Source organism: Dipteris shenzhenensis, chromosome 7, assembly GCF_047967505.1.
Source record: "Dipteris shenzhenensis isolate YYH24624 ecotype China chromosome 7, Dip_SZ_1.0, whole genome shotgun sequence".
Taxonomy (NCBI): Eukaryota; Viridiplantae; Streptophyta; class Polypodiopsida; order Gleicheniales; family Dipteridaceae; genus Dipteris; species Dipteris shenzhenensis.
The window spans coordinates 24,399,137-24,418,944 of NC_141602.1; the positions used below are offsets into that span (position 1 = coordinate 24,399,137).

General features: G+C 44.1%; 1 protein-coding gene across 1 annotated transcript in view; it reads left to right on the forward strand.

Moving 5' to 3' along the window:
* The first annotated feature begins 777 nt into the window (after window positions 1-777).
* Window positions 778-19,808, forward strand: part of ERH3 (P-loop containing nucleoside triphosphate hydrolases superfamily protein) — a 97,244-nt gene continuing 78,213 nt past the window's right edge. Inside the window, exons 1-2 of the mRNA XM_087376839.1 lie at window positions 778-1,218; window positions 17,929-18,448. Coding sequence (XP_087232965.1) covers window positions 1,100-1,218; window positions 17,929-18,448 — 639 coding nt within the window. The 5' untranslated portion in view covers window positions 778-1,099. The remainder of the gene's footprint in view (window positions 1,219-17,928; window positions 18,449-19,808) is intronic.

The following is a 19,808-nucleotide window of genomic DNA, read 5'->3' on the forward strand; positions in this document are numbered from 1 at the left end:
GGGCAGCCAAGACCTCTTGGGCTTGAACCCACAACTTCTAGCTACATGCCCAAGATTCACCATGGCGACGTATAAGCATCGAGAGCCGAGCGGGGCTTTTGGTGTAAATGCCAATGACTACTCATTTTGTATATCACTTAATTGAATTTTAATTGGATGTGGTTGGGATGTGGCTTTCAATAGTGTTCTTGGAATTTTGCACAGTGAAATGTGCATCAAATCAATCAATACACGCATCTCACATCAATCAGGATCTCAAGAGCTCATTCTCTGGAGTTTGTTTTCTTTTCATCCATCTATCTAGGGGCACTCGCCTTGCCTCAACGCCCCTATGAGGGCTACTGCCTAGGTAAGCACGCAGCCCTACCACTTTGCTACTGCTGCTATTGTGGCTTCCTCGTATGTTACTTAACTAATGTTAGTTGGAATGTGGCGGGGTAGTGTTCTTGGTGTCTTTGAAAAGCAAAGTGAAATGCATCGAAATCGAATCACTCCAAGCATCCCATCAATCTTTTTTGTTTGTTGAGATCCATGCATCCCATCAGTCACCATCTCTAAAGCTCTTCCTCTACAGTTTGTTTACTTTACATCCATTTTTCGATTTTTCTTTACATTCATTTTTCGATTTCCACACTCTGTGAGTCCCACCTGCATTTGGAGTCACCAATATAATTACTCAATGAGTATGAGAGAATTTTAATTGGATGTGGTTGGGATGTGGCTGTCAAGAGAGTGTTCTTGGGAGTGTTGCAAAAGTGAAATGTGCATGAGAATCAATCAAATAAGATGGCATTGCATTGCATAAAATCAAAGAGGAAGTGGAGAGCTGAATCTCATGTATGTATGATCTCCACACTGGTTGAGCTTCCTTGCACCTGCATTTGCCCTTTGAAGTTTGCAATTCCTTCTTCCTCTCCACATTTTGCCATTGCTCCCAAAATTCACCATCCCTTTGTTGCCTCCCACTCCATGACCTCTTTTCTCTTCCCTTCTCCCATTCCCGCATTCTCCACCCTCACCATTCGCCTTTTGGTATGATCCCCTTTCCTGCTTTTGCTCACATCCTTCACTCTCAGAATATCAGACCCACAGCAGGAGGATGGTTGGCGCCATCGCTGGGCTTCAGGAGCACCTCAAGTTGGCTCGCGAGTACGCTTTGGAAGGGCAATATGATACCTCCGTTATCTTTTTCGATGGTGCCATTGCGCAGATCAACAAGTATGAAAATTCACGTTTTCCCCCCCTTTTCTCTTAGCTTCAGCCTGTGTTTTGTTTGTTCATTTTTGAAAATCGCGGTTCAATTTTTCCATTTTCCCAGATTCTGAGAGTACAGCATTATGATCCTCTACTCTCTACAGATGTTATGATCTTGGCAGATATGGCCGTGGATGTCCATGTTTCTAGTCCGCAAGCCTACACACCAGTTGGAAATGCGGACTGTCACCCAACAGTTGACCAAATTCGTCCCATAGATTTGACCTGAAGAGATTCTTGCGAATTGATTGAAACCTTGACACGGCAACTGATTGTGAACTGACTTGTGTAGCAGGATTCTAAGACTTTGTTTGGGCCACGCTTTTACGAGGCTCACTCTGTTCAAAACCGGTGTTCAAAGCTCCAAGTAGTATCTACTTTGCATTGACCTACAGCTGTACCAAGACAGAAACTACCTTGCAGTTGGTATTAGAGCATTGATTGAATATTCGAGTAACCACACGCATCATACAGGACGAGGCACTTAGCCTTTCTGGATCTCCTGCTGCAAATTACCTGGACTTGGATTTCTGTACCGGAACCCACTGCGAATGCGTCTGCTGCACCCTTTTGCGGACGTTGTGTAGACTAGAGGACTTGCCTGAATATACAGAATTAGTCATCACATTGGTGTGTTTCCTTGGAAATACTGGGCGTTTATTAACGTACCTACCGTTAGCTTGTTCGACTGCAACATTTTCCCCACTAATCGCCCTAACTGGGGCTCCTCGTAGACTGCCGATTGAACCTATACTGATGTTCAAAGGAAGCAAGCTTGACATGGGCATGGTGTGGGAGCTAAGAAAATCTTTTTGAATATTCCCAAGGATTGGGGCTGTCCTTACGGAAATGCTAAGCTGACTATGGGTTGACCCTAAAGGGCCAGAACTACTTATGCATCTACCCTCTGTGCATGTGTGCATTTGCATTAATATGTGAGCTCTTTAGAAACCCAGTATAGCTGCTTATGCTTGGGCACTGATGACGACATAAGTGTTGCTTTGCTTGCTAAGTATGTCTTCCTTTTGTTTTTCAAAAAAGTTTTTGTTGCTTTTTCTTCTCTTTCGTTTTCTCTTTTATTTTCTGTGTAGATTTTTGGACTTTAGAACAACAAACAAGTTGAATACATTCAAAAGGCCTGCCCTGGAAGCTGAGAGAGAGAAGAAGAAGAAGAAGAAGAGAGAGAATAAGAAGCAGCAAAAGAAGGAGAGAGAGAGAGAGAGAGAGAGAGAGAGGGATGAGAGGTGAGAGAGAGAGAGGGGGGGGAGAAAATGATGGGACCAAAATATCAACAAGAGAGAAAGGGGGATGAACAAAAATAGAAAATCGAAGCCACCAATGAGGGCACAACAAAAATAACCAATCAGAACCACATGTTTTTCGTTTCTCTAGGAGTGTGACACTTTACATAACCCTACCCCCCAGGGCAGGCCAAAAATCTAAATTTGTATGATTGGATATATTCTAGTCTTACAAAGGTATACCTTTAGTAGGGGGACTTATGAGACCATGTAGGACATGCATGTATGCCCATGGGGTAGCCACAATAATGGGACTGTGTGGGCCACCTAATACCTTGCTCAAGAGACCTAAGCTGGGCAATCAGCCACATCAGCCACTTTGGCTGGTGGTGGGCCTGATCGGCCAGCAACCAACCTGGTACCAGCTGGTTCAACGATCTGGTTTGAGCAAACCATGGGTCGGTCAGCCAGCAGCCTCAACTACAAGGGATCAGGTTGTTGCAGCTTCTCTTCCCAGCCTATAAAATTGAACCTTTGCCCCTCACTCCCCTAGACATCAAATCAATTGTGCACATGCAAGAACAACAACATGAAAGGAGCAGGCCAGGCACCATGGAGGCTTGAATGAAGCTCTCTTGTAACGATTTTTAAGAAAGAAACTTTGTACTTAAGCACGTGAGCTACTCATAGTTACCGGGGAACGGGAACGTTCTGGTGTCAGAACAGGAGCGTTACGAGAAGGGGGAACAGGGGAACGGGAACCGGAATGCCACGTCATACACGCCACATCATCATATGATAAAACTATGTTAGAAATGAAAGAAACTAACAGTTTACAACTTTAAATATTCTATATAAGCTCTAAAACACCTATTTGAAACTTTCATAGAGCAAATTTTTTTTTTGGGGGTGTTCCGGGGCCGTTCCGGTTCCGGCTTGCTTCTGGAATGGTGTTCTGGATGTCGGAACGCGTGGTAACTATGGAGCCAATGAAAGAGAGATCTACTCAATCTATGTAGGCAAAGAGAGATTGCAACTCGTAGGAGTCATTTCCAAACCAATGGTCAACATTGGGTGGCATTGTGGCAGTAGCAATGTAACAACATACAACAAGAAACCGTGAAGAGTAGGGTCTCGCTGTCGTATCCACTTTGTCTTAGCCAATGACGAAAAGATCGATCACCAATAGCCATTCCAACTTCTCCATATGGAAGCCTATTACTACCCCCAGTTTGAATGTAACAGGACCTTGGACTGACTAGTGACATAAAGTCCTTAGAGAGATGGTTGTTGAGATAATTATGTATCTATTTGTCAAGATCCTTGCTGATGGGTTCCGAGATGACTGGAAGGTTTAATGGACCTCGCATATTTTGTTTGGGGTGGTTTGTTAGTCATGCACGTAGGGGCAAAGAAGTGACTAGAAATTAATGTGGACACCCAAGAGGGTTAAAAAGGTTTGCACATGTGGTAGACACATGGCACGCAGTTGCTTGACATGCTGAAAGAGACGAGCTTTCCTCTCACATAGGATGGATGAGATGATTAGATCTTTTTGAGGAGGGGATCCCACTTTTGCATGGGCGCTTCTCTCTGAGGGATAACCCATCCCCTACTGATCTGGGTGTTTGGCACAAGTGCGTGACCTCGCTCTATGACGTCCCATATAGGCACTACCAGATATGTCTTCCTTGCCTAGGCCTATCACGTCTATCTTGTTTGTTGCACAGAATGCATTGCGTCGGCTCCACACCTACAAAGCCCATGACCATGAGCGGCTGCAGACATAGTACTTTGCACATGGGCAGGAGGTTTTGGCCCCAATCTTAGCACATATGTTTAATCATGTGGTATGCCACAACTTCCCCTGCTTGGGGTACCACAACCATTGTGCCAATACACAAGGCAGGGGATCCCATTGATAGGGGGAACTACCACACACTCATGATAGGCCACACACTTTCCTAGATCTATGGGTCGATGCTAAAAGAGAGATCAGCTCATACACAGAGGCACATGGACAGTGGGCATTGGGACATGCTGATTTTTGGTAGCAGCATTGCACCCTTGACCACATCTTGACCTCTGGGCTGTCATCGAGAATGCAAGACCGAGATCCTAGAAAGTCTACTCTTGCTTTGTAGACTTTCGGAAGGCCTTTGACACAGCTCCATGAGCCCGTATGATTTGGAGACTCCAAGAGATGCAGATATTGGGAGTCATGATTTGGGAGTGATGAGCCCATATGAGTTAGACAGAGGGAGCGTATGTGCCTCGAGAGGTCTATCAGGTTGGATTGAGAGCACGATCGGAGGGAAGCAAGGATGTCCCCTCTCATTGATGAGATTATGACTTTCATTGAACACGTCGGGCTCTACATTGATGAGATTATGACTTTCATTGATCGCCTAGGAGGGGGGATCAGATGATATGGATATTGCTGTATGTAGATGACTTAGTTCTCATCTCCTCTTTAGTAGCAAGTCTATAGAGACATCTAGAGGCCCTAGAGGTGTTTTGCAAGGAGAGAGACCTGACGATCAACTTGGCAAGACCAAGGTTATGATCTTCAACACTTCACGTGCAATAATTCATCTACATAGCTTCACTTCTAAAGAGAGCTTGTGGGGATTGTACAATCATATACCTATCTTGAGGCAGTCTTTGTAGGGCCAGTCTTCACGATGACTGACGTGGTTGGCACGATTCACATGAGGGCAGGAAGTTCTAGCTTGACTAAAGAGACCGTGCTTCCAGGCACACTTTTAGGACCCCTTGACGAAGGGATGGTTTTTGATACACGGGTGAGGCCGATAGCAATGTATGTAGCACCCTTCTGAGGGAGTGACCTATTGGTGATCGAGTGGCGCAGATTCGAGAGGCTACGCGTTACTATTGGATCCGGGATGATTTCGATTAAGCCCTCGATTCCTCATCAGATCATACAGGCAGAGTTAGCTATGAGACAGCGTTAGACTAATGCCATCTTTTAGATGGTGACATATCTTCACAGGGTATGGGCCTTGCCTCGTTGGAGGCTACCGATGTTGGCATTAGTGTCATCCAAACGTAGTGCAGCTTGGATACCCGCTCCTCCAGATCCCGCGAGATGAGATCAACTGTATCGTACGGTTGGATCTACTCCAGCTTTATACATTATGGACTTAGGGTGAGAACTAGGAGGTCTCCACTGTCACGAGGGTGTGATTTTTGGCGCATGCGTGTTGGCCTGCATGTGGGCAAAACCCTGGAAAAACAAAGAGCGAGGTCATGGGTTGCTTGATGCGTTAGAATCCCTAGAAATTGTGCCTTGGGGGTGGTTTGGAACAAGAAGGGGGTTAAACACCCTTAGTTTTCATGCTAGGGGCTTCCAAAAAGAGCCCCACTAAAGGGGGCTAGGGTCAAATGAAGGGGGGGAATGCCACGTGGCATTTCCCCATGCCCAGATGCTTTTGGTAAGGTTACCCATGGAAGCTCCCAAGAAGAATCACGAAGGAAAAAAGAGGGTCAACACAGACGTAGGAGGAAGAGGCGATTAATGAGATCATGTGAAACCAGCCTCTAATCACTCAGAGGGTAGTGGAACTAAACCTTTAATCACTTCAACACTTATTTACAGCTCACAAAGCATATATCACAACCATTAACCATTGCATGATCACCATTTGGCATTTACCCATTTGTTCACAAACAAAACCACTGAAAAACGGATGGAGGCTAGAATGCTCCTGCTCAACAAACATAGACAAGTGCACCCGATTGGCCCCAAACACCGTGGCACCCCTTTCGGTATTTCTTTATATTTCACAGTGAAGTGATTACAAGTTGCATCAGGGAGACTTTCCCTGCAATTGGGCACGCAGCCCCAATTCACTAAGCCTTCGCAAGGCTTTCAAGCATAGAACACCATCACATAAGTGCACTTAACCCATAGGCTCAATCCAAAGGCATTCTCTTTTCCGAGTGCAATTCCATTGGCTGTCTAGATGCAATTACACTGCACCCCAGCTGCACTCTCTTTGAGTGGTTTCCAGATGGCATTCACAAAGCTTTTCAAAGCTCCAAAATAAAATCAGCAAAGTACCCAACCAAAGAATGACTCATGTAGCACTGCTTGGGCACCTGTGAGCCAAGAAAGAGGCGGCACACGAGGCCAACCAATAGCTTATGGCAAAAAGAAATTGGAGCAGCAAAATCACAACCCACCAAGCCCTGAAAACTCCAACTAAGTCCTCAATCGCCAAGAGGACATAGTAGCCAATGCCCAGTTGCATTCTCAGCCAAAGAGGAGTGCAAAAGCATGAAGAAAGAGCATTTACAAGAGCCGACCTGCAAGAATTCCACTGAAAAATGCGAAAAGAAGCACTTCTGTCGCGAAGAAATGGGAGTTCTTGGGCTCAAAAAAGCGTGCTTCAGAGAGGAATGCATTGAGAAGGTTTTGGAGAAGTTTCATCGCCGGAAAGTCCTCCAAAACTGCGAAAAACCAGTCAACCAGCGTGTGGGATCATTCGAAATTCAACAGAAAGCTGTAGCTTTGCAAGAGGAGAGGCCCAGGAGGCGGTAGAAGCAAAAAGGTCCAGAAAAAGCCACTTTTGCAAATTCAACCAGCAAAAGAAGTGCTCAGCTTTGCCCGTTCTACCAAATGCACGGAGGGAAAAGCATATCACTACGAAGGGGAGGCAGAGGGGAAGCCATCGGGCCAAACGGAAGTCGAGGAATCCAAACGGGTGAGGAGTTATGAAGAAAAACGGAATTCAGCTGAAGGAGGCTGAAAAACCAGTCCAAAATCTCAACAAAGGGAGAAGATGAGAGAGAAAACCACACATGTGAAGTTTAGCAGGCCCAGGAAGGTCCAGGAATGGCAAAGGAGCATGTAGAAGGCACTAGAGCTACCTGGAACTCTAGGGGGGCCACTGAAGGTACATGGCCCTTTAGGGGGCCCATTAAAAATGCCACATCATCATTTCCCAACAACCACTCTTTTAATTCCTTGGAATGCCTTTGGGCCTAGGGATTAATTACGCTTATGTGCTAGGCACCATGCCGCGTTTGATTACACATTATTAAGCCCATGCTTGGACTTTTAAAACCAAAGTTGTCACGGTCTTGTAGTACATTAGAATACTTAGAATTTCATGCCCCCGTGACATACCCCTCTCTTGAAACAGCAAACCACAGTTTGCTACCCCAAAACACAGGAGTGAGCATGAAATATAGCATGAAAGAGTATACAAGAAAGCCGCAACTATAGTATACAGAGACAGTGAAAATATGGCTAGGAGAGGCATGCATCCATCCATATACACTGCTCAAAATCTATGTGATCCTCGGCAATCAATAGTCAAGATGCATCAATATCATGAAGTCTCACAGTAGAAATACTGTCAGCTCAGTATCTCGGATGAAACATACAGTGTTATCAAGCGACCTCATGAAATCACGGTGAGCCCGTCTGTACTGAGGGAGTGGAGGTGCTACCCCCCTCTTGAACACCAGGTAATGCTCCAGACGCTCGCTTTGCTGAACTACCTGTAGGAGCCCGGACCGCAGTTGGCTCTAACTGGAAAGCATCAAGGTAAAGCTGCAATATCCTAGGTGAATTTGCCAGTTTACCTTCCTCCATCCATTTCGCATCAAGTGATGGGTAATTTTGAAAATTTACCAAGTAGCGACGGATAACTTTACCCTTGAGCTTTCTATCTGTGTGTGCTAGAATTTGCTCTGGGACCAGAAGTTCATCCTGTTCTTCCACTTCAGGCTGCACCTCATGAGGTAAATCCTGGGGAATATTTCCATGATATTGCTTTAATAAGCTCACATGAAAGGCATTATGTATCTTCCAATGCGGAGGCAACTTCAGCCTGTAAGCTACCTCGTTTATCTTTTCAGAAACCTGGAAAGGACCATAGTAACGCATGTTTGGCTTTGTGTACAACCTTTCCTTGCCTTTCTTATTTTTCAGCCTTGCCTTTTGAAAGGGTAGCAAAACCCAATCACCTTCTGTGAATACCAATTCCCTGCGGTGCTTATCTGCTGCTCTTTTCTGCTTGTCTTGACTTCTTTGCAAGGCATATTTGATCTTCTTGTAAGCCCTCTTTGACAAAAATCAAGTACGCTGAAATATGACGCTTTATTACATTGGAAATACAAGAAGCTGAAACTAAAGGGATGGACTCCCCTTTCAACTTTACATCAAGTACATGATTTTTTGCCTCTATGAGTTAAAGAAATCTTCTTGTTTCTCATCTGCACATCAGCCCCCACCCTGTACATCTAAGGCATCCCAAGCAAAGCATCACACTTTGGCAAAGGCATAATGTAGAAGTCCTCTGCATCCTGATATCCCTGGATATGCATCCTCAACTTGCCAATGATAGGAGTGACAGGTGTGTTGAGTTTAGGGTTGGCCATATCACACATGCTGGATGGCCCCATTTCCTCAGGCTTGATGCCAAGCCTTCCTGCCATATCAGGAGTTATGAAATTCGCCTTTGCCCCAAAATCAAAGAAAAACAAACAATTCTGATTTTTGAATTTTCCCCATGCTCTGCACATCTCAGCCTTTTTCGTTTCCTCTTCATCATGTGCATGTGGCAAACTCCCAATCACATCTGGAAGAAGTCCTATGGAAGGTTTAGGCCTTTTGCCCTTCCGATCAGCCTATTTATCACCATTCTTATCATCATCTGACCTGTCTCTTTTCTTGGATGGGCAATCATAAGAGCGGTGTCCCTCTCCTTTGCATATAAAACATTTGTTTTGCTCCATGAGTGACTTTTTCTCTTCATCAGATAACTTGGTACGGGGCTGTTTATTAGGCTGTCCACGCCTTTGACCAGCTTTGAATTGGGCTTTTCCTCCCTTTTGAAACGGTCGTTTGCCATAATTTTTATTTCAGATTTGATGTCCTTATCCTGGTGTTTGGCAGCCCGTTTGTTGTCTTCTTTCTTGCTGTCCATAAAGCCCAAATTCTTCTCATGCATCCATGCATATGCTGTCCTTGCATTCTCAATTAATTGAGTCATAGAACCCACCTTGGTTTTGATGCAATAATCACGTAGCTCACTAGGCAATCCACAACAGTACCTCTCTATTTGCTCTTTCAAAGAAACATCTTGTAAGAGCTCAATGGCAGCAAAACATCCCAAAACCTCTGGGTGTAATCATCAAGATTCTTGCGAAGTTTGTATGACAAGTCATGCCAGTGTGAAAGTACTTCAACTTCAAAAGTTGGAGTAAGCCAAGGAGAAGAGAACACTTGCTTAAATTCCAGCCAAGTAGCAGGTGCATCTCCATGAAGCATAAGGTTGGTGTACCACTTAAGTGCATTGCCTTTCAAAAATGTGGCAACCTTCCTCATCTTGGATGCTTCTGTAAACAAACCCCCAAGAAATGCAGCATCAAACTGTTGAAGGAATGTGAGGGCTTTGTACCTGTCCTGTACTCCATTATATGTCTCAAACTTGACATGAGAACCACCATCCTTAAATTCTTTATATACATTTGATATTGGCTGTCCCAAAGATGGCTGTATTTTTGCAGCATTCCCTTCACTAGGGAGAGCCATGCTTGGCTGAACATTAGGCATGGGAGCATATGCTGTGGCTTGCATGCCTGGCTGCATTCCCACATTGTCATACATGGCTTGCTTTCTATGCCCAATTGGCGGTGAAATCAACATAGCATCAAAGATAGAATTTGTACCAAAATATTCAGGTTGCTGCCTCAAATATGGCTGAGGTGGTTGAGCCACATTTATGGACTGCACATTATTATTTTGAGGAGTAGAAGTACCCAAACCAAGGCCTTGTGCTGGCTGCTCATACTGTTGCACTGGCTGTACCTTTTGTACCTCTTTCTCAAGTGCTCTTTTGGGTGATTTCTCTCTCTTGGAAGTCACTTTCTGAGTCATTTGTGATGGCTGTCCTTCATGGGAAACTGATGCATGAGTGTGCGGTCCGCCATGAGAAGCTGATGCATGTGTGTACTCACTCTTTTCGTGCTTGTGCTTTCTTGATTTCTTCTTCTTCTTGGCATTTGTTTGCACAATCTGAGCCAAATTTTGAGCCAGCTGAGTCAAAGCAGTCACTGCACTTGCAAGCTGTGCATTCAACATAGTAGCATCATCTGACTCACTGCTAGAACTAGTATCACCGTTGAGCTCAGTTGTAGCTTCATGTGTGGCCTGCTCAAAAGGCATTTGTTGTGCTCCCTGCAGCCGTACACTAGCTGGATCATTAAGGCTTTCCTGCCTTCTCCTTTGAGGAGTTGTGGAGCTCTCTTGCTCATGGGTACTCACCATGTTTATGGTTGTAATATTCAGCTGTCAAAAAGTGCAGCAAAGATATCCTTCCACCAAACGACCGAGGCCCACCTCTTGAGAAAGAGTGTGTGGTATCCCAGCAATGGAACCAATGAAACTGGCCTCTAATCACTCAGAGGGCAGTGGAACTAAACCTTTAATCACTTCAACACTTATTTACAGCTCACAAAGCATATATCACAACCATTAACCATTGCATGATCACCATTTGGCATTTACCCATTTGTTCACAAACAAACCCACTGAAAAAGGGATGGAGGCTAGAATGCCCCTGCTCAACAAACATAGACAAGTGCACCCGATTGGCCCCAAACACCGTGGCGCCCCTTTCGGTATTTCTTTATATTTCACAGTGAAATGATTACAAGTTGCATCTGGAAGACCTTCCCTGCAATTGAGCACGCAGCCCCAATTCACTAAGCCTTCGCAAGGCTTTCAAGCATAGAACACCATCACATAAGTGCACTTAACCCATAGGTTCAATCCAAAGGCATTCTCTTTTCGGAGTGCAATTCCATTGGCTGTCCAGATGCAATCACACTGCACCCCAGCTGCACTCTCTTTGAGTGGTTTCCAGATGGCATTCACAGAGCTTTTCAAAGCTCCAAAATAAAATCAGCAAAGTACCCAACCAAAGAATGACTCATGTAGCACTGCGTGGGCACATGTGAGCCAAGAAAGAGGCGGCACACGAGGCCAACCAATAGCTTATGGCAAAAAGAAATTGGAGAAGCAAAATCACAACTCACCAAGACCTGAAAACTCGAACCAAGTCCTCAATCGCCAGGAGGACATAGTAGCCAATGCCCAATTGCATTCTCAGCCAAAGAGGAGTGCAAAAGCATGAAGAAAGAGCATTTACAAGAGCCGACCTGCAATAATTTCACTGAAAAATGCAAAAAGAAGCACTTCTGTCGCGAAGAAATGGGAGTTCTTGGGCTCAAAAGAAGCGTGCTTCAGAGAGGAATGCATTGGAGAAGTTTCATCGCCGGAAAGTCCTCCAAAACTGAGAAAAACTAGTCAACCAGCGCGTGGGATCATTCGAAATTCAACAGAAAGCTGTAGCTTTGCAAGAGGAGAGGCCCAGGAGGCGGTAGAAGCAAAAAGGTCCAGAAAAAGCCACTTTTGCAAATTCGACCAGCAAAAGAAGTGCTCAACTGTGCCCGTTCTACCAAACGCTGGATGGACAAAAGTAGTAGAGCCCAATCCGCCTTCATAGCCACCCTCATCCACGTTTAAAACAACAGAACAACACCATCAGAAGGCAAAAGGCATTCATTCAACATCATTGTCTCTACACATTCAATTCATACACTGGCTACATCTCCCCGGAAGCCAGACAACCTAAAAAAAACCCAGTGGACCACACAGCCCAACACAAACTGCTACCAACTGAGCTCAAGCTCAGGAACATAGATGACCCATGAACCATAAAACTCCAGAAAATGACAACTTCAGGATTGCATAACAACCATGCTCACATTGTCCCTGACAAAGTCCATGAAGAACAACCCCGGATCTCTTTGACCTCAAGTAGCTAACTGCCTTGTATGCTCAAACTTCCACCCTCTAAGAGAACCCACACTGATAGACACACAAGCACTGCACCTTTGGACTGCAACTACAAGCCTTTTACAACCCATAATCTCTCTTTTGAAAATCCACCATCCACAAGCTCCCATTGAGTCATGAGTGTATTGAGATGAGTTAGGCTTCTTTGATGGAGCTCGCCATCCTCGTTTTCTCTCACAGCCAAGTCTCTAAGGCAAGCACTCGACACCCACCTGGCCAAGGCCTCTCTGCTCTCAGCCCATGCAATTGACAACCAGCCAGCCTATGAGCATGCTGCAGCACCTCTGACCCAAAGCTCATGACCAATGCAACCACCAATTGCATAGTCGCCTCCCTCAGCCGCTCTTACGCATCCCAGAGCTCACGGAGATCACAACCTCCTCCGTCTGAGAAGCTTCCATCTGCACGGAAGCCATGCTAGCCAAGTAGCTCCCTCCAAGAGTAAACAGTCCACTACCTAATTTACACACAGCCATCTATCAAGCCACCTCCCTTCAGCACCTCCTAGCAAGAGCCACGGCCTCTCCTTCACGACGATCACAGCCTTGCATCAAGAAACTCCAGTGTCGCGGCTTCTCCTCTGGAACTAGTGCACACGCTCTCCAACCAAGCTCCCAGCTTGTCGCTATTAGCTCACCTTCTCTGTGGCCCAAGCTCACACATTCGTCTCCTCAACTCTTCATGATAATAGCTGCTCACAGCTTCTAAGTTCTTCTCCTCATAGCGCACACAGAGCTCTTCCAAAGCTCTCTCCGCCCACATAGTAGTCTTTCTCTGCCTTCACACAGTAATTGCGTCCTTGGAGCTTCTCCCTTACATCAGAGAGCTCTTGTCTCTGTTGCCCACGATCCTCCAGACCGTACAGTAGCGATCACCATCTCAAGAATCTCTCTCCCCCCGTCCAAAGTACTCCCGGCCTGCATAATAGAGACACCACAGCCAAGTCTCTACAAGACTCCAGCAAAAGCAAACAGCCCGTAATGCATTTGTCACGTACAATCAACGATCAACAACCTTGGAACCTCTCACAGCTGCTTCTACAGCATTCCAGAGCTTCTGCCTCTTCCAAAATCCTCCTCTCCTGTAGTGGCGACACCTCCAGCTCGGAATCCCTCCACGAGCTCCCCTGCTTCTGGTTCTCCTCCTCCTTGCCACACCCTCCTGTGTGATTGCCCAGCCCCCTTCGAACTCTCCAGCACGTCCTTTTTGCGCGATGATCCTCCAGGTGCCCACGATCTCCTTCTGGAATTCTCCTGCAGGTTGTCACCTTCATCTACGTCCAGCTCGTCGACCAGAAGCATCCTTTCCTCATTTACGTAGCATGCATGCATGCTTTTTTATTATAGGCACGTCACCTTTGCCTTTTCACCACTCTCCCAATCCTTCAACCTTAGACCAAGGTGCCTTTATTCCAACCTTAGGCACAACCAACTAGCTATGCACATAGCTATGCACTCACCCATCAACATGCAACAAGTGAAAAACATTTTTTCATTTTTATCCACACAATGCACGGAGGGAAAAGCATATCACTACGAAGGGGAGGCAGAGGGGAAGCCATTGGGCAAAACGGAAGTCGAGGAATCCAAATGGGTGAGGAGTTTTAAAGAAAAACGGAATTCAGCTGAAGGAGGCTGAAAAATCAGTCCAAAATCTCAACAAAGGGAGAAGATGAGAGAGAAAACCACACATGTGAAGTGTAGAAGGCCCAGGAGGGTTCAGGAATGGCAAAGGAGCATGTAGAAGGCACTAGAGCCACCTGGAACTCTAGGGGGACCATTGAAGGTACATGGCCCTTTAGGGGGCCCATTAAAAATGCCACATCATCATTTCCCAACAACCACTCTTTTAATTCCTTGGAATGCCTTTGGGCCTAGGGATTAATTATGCTTATGTGCTAGGCACCATGCCGTGTTTAATTACACATTTAATTACACATTATTAAGCCCATGCTTGGACTTTTAAAACCAAAGTTGTCACGGTCTTGTAGTACATTGAAGTACTTAGAATTTCACGCCCGCGTGAGATCATGTACGGCGGCTCGTGGGAGCTTTTGGCTGGTAGCAGAGGGCTGTTAGGCATCTCAGGAGCTGTGTAAATGCTATGCACGGGATTGTGTACGGGTAGTATGGTTGTACGGTGGATTGATGAGCGATTTCACGGGCTGGACGGACTGCACAGAACCTGACTGGAGCAAGAAATTCATTTTGTGGCTGTATGGTTGTTGTCCGTGCAGTTGTATGGAACAGCTGTACAATGTAAAGGTTACATACGGGCTGGTGGTCAACCGTACGATGTGTACGGTCGTCGGGCAAGGGTATGGCCTATAGGCACAGCTGCGAGTACAACTATGTACGGGCTGTTTTGAGTACAGATTTCATGGGTGTGTATGGCTGTACAGTCATTTAGAGAACCGTGTGTACGGGGCTGTACAGGTTCACATTGACGGCCAGCTGGCTGGGTAGCTCCCGTGCTCACATGGGTTCTTGTTTCCGTTTATGGACAGCTCATAGGTTTGGATGCAGACTTTGAATAAGTACATGAGCTGTTCTTGGATGGTCACATATAGTTGGAACTTGGCTCCCTTTGTGAGTTGCTTTGGAAAGCCCTTGTTGTGCAGGGTAGCCCATGGTTAATGGTTCTATTCTTGGTGCAAACTCCAAAGATGCGGGCTGCTCTTTTATGCTTTTTATCATCGTCAGCAACACACTAAAGGTCAAGTGGGCACTTGTGGCAGTCAAGCGAACTATCGGATCTAGTATGGATTGCTAGGAAGAGTTCCAGGCTCATTGCAAGCTTTCTAGGACAGATTTTAGATGCCTATTTCTTGGAGTGATGAAAGCAAAGCCCAGCACGGCTGATGCATGGGTTAATATTGCCAAAGTTTTTGGCATGTATCTTGTTTCGTGTAGAAACATACTTTTTGGTTCCTTGAGGAGATCGTTCACATACAGGCAGTGGTTTTCAAGCATGGTTACTCTCTATAAGGCGTATGTGTTTTACTGTGAAAATGAGAATGGACCCAGGTCTTTTTAAAAATGGCTACTCTTGATCGGTCACACGTACAACAAAGCCAAACCTTAGTTAGTAACAATGCCTTGACACCACTGTGACATGCACAGCTTATCTTAAGCATCTTCTTATTTATGCACAAAAGGAATGAGATACCTTCAATTTAAATATAATTTCTAAAAACACCACTCTGGAAGATGTTTGCTCTTGGATAGATTTTCTTTTACATAATCTTTACATCACAATAGGTGATTCTTTGTTTCAACAAATTATAGGAATCCCCATGGGCACTAATTGTGCCGTCTTTTTAGCAAACTTTTATCTTTTCACTTATGAATTTGAGTTTATGCAACGTCTTATTTCTATCAATACCTGCCCTATCATTTTACATAAGCTTAGCCAAGTGAGGCGTTTTATAGATGATTTATTTGTACTAGATGTTCCTAACTTTCAAGACTTTATGTATAAAGACGCTAGTGCTTTTGGAGAAGGAATCTATCCTCGTGACTCTTGTGAACTGAACTGCACTTCAAGAAGGGATTCTTGTATTTTCTTAGATCTTAGACTTTCTCAATCTACCATAGGATTAGAGGTTGATATATACGATAAACGTGAACAACCTGAATATAGTGGTTTACACATTATAAAAATGCCTCACATTGACTCAAACATTTTTGATTTGGCAAAATATGGAGCATTTCTTCCCAATTCCATAGATTTTCCCACCTTTGTACAACTAAGGAGTCTTTTATCACTCAGTGTAGTAACTTGATCACTTTACTATTACACAAGAGGTATAATCCAAGAAAAATAATGAAAAAAGTACGCACAATCTTAGATATGAAGTCTTTTATCTATGGTGTATCGGCCTTAGGTATGTTTAGAATGATTGAACATAAGCTGAAAACAAAAAGCGGGGAGCTGAATAGCCCGTTTTTCTTTTAGTTTCAAAAGAGAGTTTGTTTGAGTATGCTTGTGCTTTCTAAGTTAGAAATGTATTTTTGCCTCTTTGTAGGAAACGATACATAAGTGTAAAGGGCCATTTAGCTTTTTATGTTTTACATGAGAGAGAGAGAGAGAGAGAGAGAGAGAGAGTTATTCCAGTTTTTGGAAGATTTTGTTTCTTGACTTGCTTGTTTATTTTTGCTTAGTCACCTGCTTCCTTTCTTCTTCTTTTTTTTTTTCTTGTTTTGTTTATTTGACGTATTTTAATAAGCACTGGGTTTGCCCAAGAGACTCCGCGGGTCTTTAGAAACCCAATATAGCTGCTTATGCTTGGGCACTGATGACGGCATAAGTGTTGCTTTGCTTGCTAAGTATGTCTTCCTTTTGTTTTTCATAAAAGTTTTTGTTTACCTCTTTTTCCTTCTCTTTCATTTTCTCTTTTATTTTGTGTGTAGATTTTTGATCTTTAGAACAACAAAATATCTAAATTTGTATGATTGGACTTATTCTAGTCTTACAAAGGTATATATAATTTCTAAAAACACCTCTAACCTTTCTCATCTTTAAGTAATGGTTCTTGTCTATGGTAGGCAATGCTACTCCCTTCACGTCTAAATAGCAGGGTCAAGGGAAAGCAAGCATGGTTTAACTATTAGAGCCATAGGCTAGTTCTGCAAACAAGGAAACTGGGATAGGGGTACTAAAGACAGAAGAAACGAACACCAGAGATATATTGCAAAAGAAGTTTTTCAAACAGTGGCAAGAGGATTGCATAGAGAACTTAGGTCGAAATATGGAACAAAGGTCACAATGTAAGAAAGTCAAAGCTGCACATTGATGAAACAAACAAAGCGTGCTTAAGAAATTACTTGAAGATAAAGGAGCAGAGGAAAGTGTACTAGGTGGGTGTGTAATTGAGTGTATTCTTGTGCGTGAACCTGTGAAGTGAAGCTGACGTGCAGCTAGGTGGCGTAAGCTGACACAAATTTAAGCAGAGGGGAAGAGGGTAGACCGTAAGAAAAAATGGATGGTGTGAAAGGGTGCTGGTGGGATGCACTGAGGGAAGCAAGGGGAGGCAATGAGGAGCAAGGACAGCAAAAGAAGGCAAGAGTCAAGAAGCACCTTCCAGCTCTAATTTGATTTTGATTTTGAAGCAGCCTGTTGGTTTCTTGTACTTACATCCTGGTGCTCTTTATTTGAACTTTATCCTCTTTAACTAGCCCTGTTATTCTTGTAGATTCATATATATATATATATATATATATATATTCCTATTCTTAAACTGCCCTATTTTTGGAGTCATCCTCTTTAACTAGCCCTGTTATTGTTGTAGATTCATAAATTTTTTCTAAAAATTTTATTCTATTGTTAAACTGCCCTATATTTGGAGTTATTCTGTCATTCAAAAGGTAAATGAATTTTCTTTTGACAATCTTATCTTGCGATGACATGCTCCGAGACACAATTATTTTTCTAGGTGTTCTTGTCACAATATTTCGCAATTTTTATTGTTGTCCAAAAGTTTCTTGCTGATGCTTTTATGCAAAAATAAGGTTCTTACACTGTCATTATTGCATACAGGCATTTGAGTACAGTGGAAGATTCTTTATTACGTACAAAATGGCTTAAATTTAAGAAGGACCTTGGAGAAGAGGTAGAGGTTGTAAAACAGCTAGATGCTGAAAGGCAAGCTTTTAAGGATGGTCCTGGTTCCTTCCGTCCTGTCTCCCCTCGTGCCTCATCTAAATCGTTCATGTTCACACCAGTGGATGAGTATCCATCTTCTGGTGCAATATCTGATGATCCTGATGTGTGGAGAGCTCCTGGCAGAGATCTACAGCAACAGTATGGCAGTCGAAGGCCGACTAAAGCAGGGCAAATGAATACGGCAAGGCGTGGTACTCAGGATGGCGATAGCAAAGGACCTCCGTGGGTTCGTGGCTCGTCGAGGAGTGGTGCAACAGGATCTGGCCGGGGTTCCAGAAGTAATTCTTCTGGTCCTCCTGGCAGACCAACCAGTGCAGGTGGGCGAACAGGGAATTCCGGTCCAGGGGGCAAAAGAACTACGGGCAAGTCAACTCCTAATAAGAGGGACTCACTGGTATGTTGGAAAAATATGTTTTGTGCTGGCAAATATACAATTACTGTTCGCTTGTGTAAGGTTTTGTGTACAGGGTGCATATGCAAATTGCAATTTGCTGTTCAGTTGTGACACTGTTTCAGGATGTAGATCCATTGCATGGCCTCCTTGGGGCCGCATATGTAGCTGGCTTTCCTGTCGGTCTAGTGTACAGAATTTGAATTGAATTAAGTGTGGAAAAACCACTATCTCTATGGTCTCAATTACTAATAATGTCCAGTCCCAACTTCTCCAGTCTAGTGAACAGCCTGTGGGGGGTGCTGTCGTAAAATTTAATCAATTTATGTTGAGCACCATCCATGCAATCTCTTTCATCTGAAACTGCTCATCAACATTAGCAAGTGTGATTTTGAAGAAGAAAATCCCATTAGGTTCATGGCCTCATGATGATCCTTGAAGATTATCGAAGCCTAAATGTATGCTCAAGGCCTCCAGTCTAGTGGACTGCCTGTGGGGAGTGTTGCCACAAAATTCAATGACTTCATGTTAAGCACTATCCATGCAATTGCTTTCATCTGAAACTGCTTGTCAACATCACCAATTTTGATTTTGAATAGAAAAAATCCCGTTAGGTTCATGGTCTCATGATGATCCTTGAAGATTATTGAAGCCTAAATGTGTGCTCAAGGCCATCTAAAGCAATGAGATCACATTGTCTTTTGTGGTGATAAGCATTTACCTCTGCACCCATTCCTCAAATATTCTAATATGCTGATGTCATCTAGACAATTTTGCTCATATATTGAAAAGTAACAAAATGGACACATTTGGTCTGCTAAGATGAACGAACATTTGAGTTCATAATGCCAAAGTTTAAGCACCCCTTACATTTTTGGAAGCATTTAATACAAGGAAATGGATTCAAGAGGATGGCTGGCTGACCTGAGGCCTTTTCAAGCATCTTACAAAATAAAAGAAAAAGTGTCAGGCACATGAGCAATTCCACAGATTTACTTGAAAGAAGAAGGCTGATCAGAAAATGAAGAAAGGAATTTAGAGGAGTCAAAGCCAGCAGCTAATGTGGTAACATAATCAGAAGAGCTTTTCTTTGTGACAACTCCGAGCAGCCTTTGTGAAGGTTGAGGACAGCAATGTTTGCTTAGGATATTCTGCGAATGAAGCTGATACCACTTGCATAAGGGAGGTGTCTCTGTGGAGACTAGGATTACAGTCGGAGGGGTGCAGCGACTCTCAAGATGGCAGTGCTAGGTTACACATGGATGGTGTGGTCCTCCGGGAGGTGCTTAGCTTGGTTTAAAAGTAAGCATTTGTATGGGTGGATCCAACAGTATGTATACTCTTTGTGTTTACATTCAGACTT